General features: G+C 35.4%; 1 protein-coding gene across 1 annotated transcript; it reads right to left on the bottom strand.

Moving 5' to 3' along the window:
* Positions 1 to 2,111: 2,111 nt before the first annotated feature.
* On the bottom strand, positions 2,112 to 2,852 carry LOC117095055 (ATP synthase subunit O, mitochondrial-like). Its single transcript, XM_033231631.1, has one exon. It carries the CDS (start codon positions 2,820 to 2,822, stop codon positions 2,181 to 2,183), a length of 642 nt encoding a protein of 213 aa, XP_033087522.1. The 5' UTR covers positions 2,823 to 2,852; the 3' UTR covers positions 2,112 to 2,180.
* Between the last annotated feature and the right edge of the window lie 938 nt (positions 2,853 to 3,790).

Genomic DNA, 3,790 nt, shown 5'->3' with positions numbered 1-3,790 from the left:
TCTTGGGAGAAATAGGACCATATAAACTGGCCACCTGGAAAATCTATAGAATGTTTATCTCAAGGTATTATTTTTTTTTAGTAGAACATCTAAGAGGAAATAAGCCCCATGAAGACAGCCTTTTAAAAGGAGGAGAAATTACTTGACTTTTTGAGAGTCAGAAGAATTGTGTGGCCCAGGAATCTCTGTATATAACATAACATCCCTATGTATAACATCCCTACATATAACATTCCTATATATAACCTTATATATAACATTATATCCCTATATATAACATTACCGGGGGAAACTTTGTTCTTCAATTTAAAGCTTTCTAATGCAGAACAGATGATACTCTTGGGAGCAGCTGAGCTCTTGGTACTCTGAATGTCATGATTATTTTAAAAATAAGGTCACCAAGCTGAAATTAACACAATAGAAATCATACATCGGCAGGGAGTGTAATACTAGTCTGAATATTTTTCTTGTAATATAGCATTGGTTTGGAGCAACAGAGTTTTGATATAGTCTATAAGCATCTTGGCTTCTCATTGCATCTTCGTAGTTCTCAGGTCCCCTACATATATCTTCATACTGACTCCTTCTTGACATCATCTGTACCAAACAAAGCACCTGGTTTGTTCTCAAAAGCTTTACAACCAATCCCCAACTGGTGTTGTCTTTACTCATTCATTTAAGTGAAGTCTAATCTTATATGAGACCTTGTAATTAACAAATTAGTGGTGACTTCTTTTCTTCTTCCTCAAATATACTCTACAAACCCTGCTTACTTTATGAATTAATGTGAAGAGCCTTGTAAGGCTGCCATTATGCGTATTTCTGTCTGTAATTTCAGTACCCTCTTGATGACTCTGTCTTCTGCTGGCTGTGTGCGCCCTGAGGTACTGGAACAAAGAAGATTGTTTTATTCTGCTTTTTTTTGATGGAAGATATTTCTATATTAGAGTTAAAACCCTCTCAGATATAGCAAACTCTTGTTTGGCAATTTCTCATGAGCTGTACCATAAGCAATGATGGCTGAGCCAAATATGAACCTGTGTCACTTTGGTTAAAAGGTATAACACTTTAAGGAACACCAAAACTGAACAACAACAAAAAAAAGGCAGACGAAAACAAGGACAACTAAGTGTCCTGTCAAAATGATATAGTTTATACCACTGTTGTAATTCATATAAACATTGGCTAAAATCCAGGTATTTTTCCTCTGGAAAAGTGATGGATACTGCTTTCTCACAAAATTCTGTCATGTTTACAGAAAAGTGAAATCCCATTCATGTGACAAACAGCAAAGGTACAGAGTAAGTAGACATTTAAACACAGTCTGAAATTTTATGTGAAGATACAGTAGTTTCATTTATTTGCCTGGCAGAGAGAGTAAGTGGTAGAAAGGAAGTAGATTATACATATATCAGCATTTTTAATGCATTTCAATCACCAGCCTTAAAATGTAACTCATACATAAGATCATTATGTGTTCTATTATCTTCCTTTTCTTCTCTGATTATTCTATTCTATTCTATTCTATTCTATTCCTTCTATTCCAGTCCATTTTGATTTATTCTACTCTATTTCCTCTTTTTAAAAGATGATAAAAGAATTAAACAACAAATTGGTGTTTTGACTCAAAAATGTATTACAGCCAAATGATATAGATTGATTTGTAGACTTTCAGTTATTTTTAAGCAACAGTTAGAAGTCAATATTCTTTTTTGTTGCTAGTATCCATTTTTAAACAGCATTAGTGAGCTATAACTCACATATCACAAATTCACCTATTTAAAGTATATAGTTCAATGGTTTTCAGTATATCCTCTGAGTTGAGCAATAATCACAAAAATCTAATTTTGTAACATTTTTATTACCCCATAAAGAAATCTTGTACCCATTAACAGTCATTCTTCACTCAGTCCCCTCCTTCCTGGGTGGCTTGAATAACCACTAATTGAGTTTTTTCTGTATCTTTTTTTTTTTAGGCATTACATATAAATGAAATTACACAATGTATAGTCTTTTGTGACAGGCTTAACCTAGCATAACATTTTTAAGGCTTAGCAATGTCATAGCATGTATAAGCATTTTTGTCTTTTTTCTGATTTTTTTTTTTTTTAATCTGTTCTGGAAGCTTTTTATCGTTGCTCTAAGTTTAAGAATTTTCACTGATGGCAGAAAACCAACACTCAGACAACCTCCCACATAGCCCTGCCCAGCTTCTGAATCTTGGTCTTGACAGACATGCCAACATATTTCTCTCCAGTGCGCACAATCATTTCACCCATGATTGACGGATCAGTCTTAGCCTCCAATTTCAATACTTGGCCTTGACTTAGGAAGCTCTTGAGGACAGTTTTTAATTCAGAGAGTGTGGCTTCTTCTAAAGGAGATGCAGTGGTCACCGAGCAAGGTACCTCTCCGCGATGGACACTCGTCATGGTGAAAAAGGCAGAAATGACTCCTTGGGTATTGCTTAAGCGACCGTTTTCAGCAAGCAAATTGATCCGGTTGGTGGTGAGGCGAGAGAACCTCTCTTTTGCTGTGATGTCATTTAGGCTTTTCACTCTAATAGAACGCTTCACATAGGGATTCAAAACAGAAGCAGCCACTTTGGGTTCCTTCAGGATTTGTGCTACTCTCAACAACTCCTTTTCTCCTTGCTCCAACTTACTCTGTTTTGATGCAGCAGAATAAAGAGCTGTGGCATAGCGACCTTCAATACTGTATACCTGAACAGGAGGCCTCACAAGCTTGGCAAATGGTCTGACCACAGAGGTACTGAAGCATCGCACCTGCCGGGAGAGCCCGGACACTGCTGGGGCAGCCATCTTCTCGCTGTTCTGATGTTCTTTTATAACAAAATTTTATAGATGCACAGCATTTTACATATTTATGGGTTACATGTGATATTTGGTTACATGGATAGAGTATGTAATGATCAAGTCAGGATATTTGAGGTGTCCATCATTTTGAGTGTTTATCATTTCTGTGTTTGGAACAATTTAAGTTATCTCCTCTATCTATTTTGAAATATACAATACATTGCAACTATTTGAAATACACAACACATTGTAACTAACTATACTTAAACTTTTTATCTAGCTGTACGTTGGTACCTGTTAACACACCTCTTTTTATCCCTCTTCCCATTCACCCCACCTTCTCAGGTTCTAGTATCTATTATTCTACTCTACCTATATGAGACTTACTTTTTTAGCTCCCACATATCAGTGAGAATATGAGATTTGTCTTTCTGTGCATAGGATATTTCAATTAACATAGTGACTTCCAGTTTCACTATGTTGCTGCAAATAACATGATTTCATTCTTTTTATGGCTGAATAGTATTCCTTTGTATATACACACCATATTTTCTTTATTCATTCATCTGTTGATGGATACTATTAGGTTGATGCCATATGTTTGCTAGTTTAGATAGTGCTGCAATAAACATGAGGAGGCAAGTATCCCTTTGATATAATGATTTTCTTTGGTTAGACAGCCAGTATTAGGATTGCTGGATGGTATTGTACTTCTATTTTCAATGTTTTGAAAAATTTCCATACTGGTTTTACATTCCCACCAACAGTACGTAGGAGTTTCCTCTTTACCCACATCCTTGCCAGCATGTTATTATTATGTTTTGTCTCTTTTAATAAGAGCTATTTTAACTGGAGTAATATGATATCTCACTGCAGTTTTTATTTTTGCTTTTCTGATGATTAGTGATATTGAGCAATTTTTCATAAACCTGTTGGGTATTTGCATGTTTACTTTTGAGAATTATCTATTCATG

The sequence above is a fragment of the Trachypithecus francoisi genome, unplaced genomic scaffold (genome assembly GCF_009764315.1).
Source record: "Trachypithecus francoisi isolate TF-2019V2 unplaced genomic scaffold, Tfra_2.0 Lachesis_group13, whole genome shotgun sequence".
Lineage (NCBI taxonomy): Eukaryota > Metazoa > Chordata > Mammalia > Primates > Cercopithecidae > Trachypithecus > Trachypithecus francoisi.
The sequence above is the reverse complement of the archived record's forward strand: the minus strand, read 5'-3'. Positions and strand labels throughout refer to the sequence as shown.

Bases quoted from the DNA above. Each gene is read 5' to 3' on its own strand.
- LOC117095055 (XM_033231631.1), bottom strand. From the start codon at position 2,822: ATGGCTGCCCCAGCAGTGTCCGGGCTCTCCCGGCAGGTGCGATGCTTC.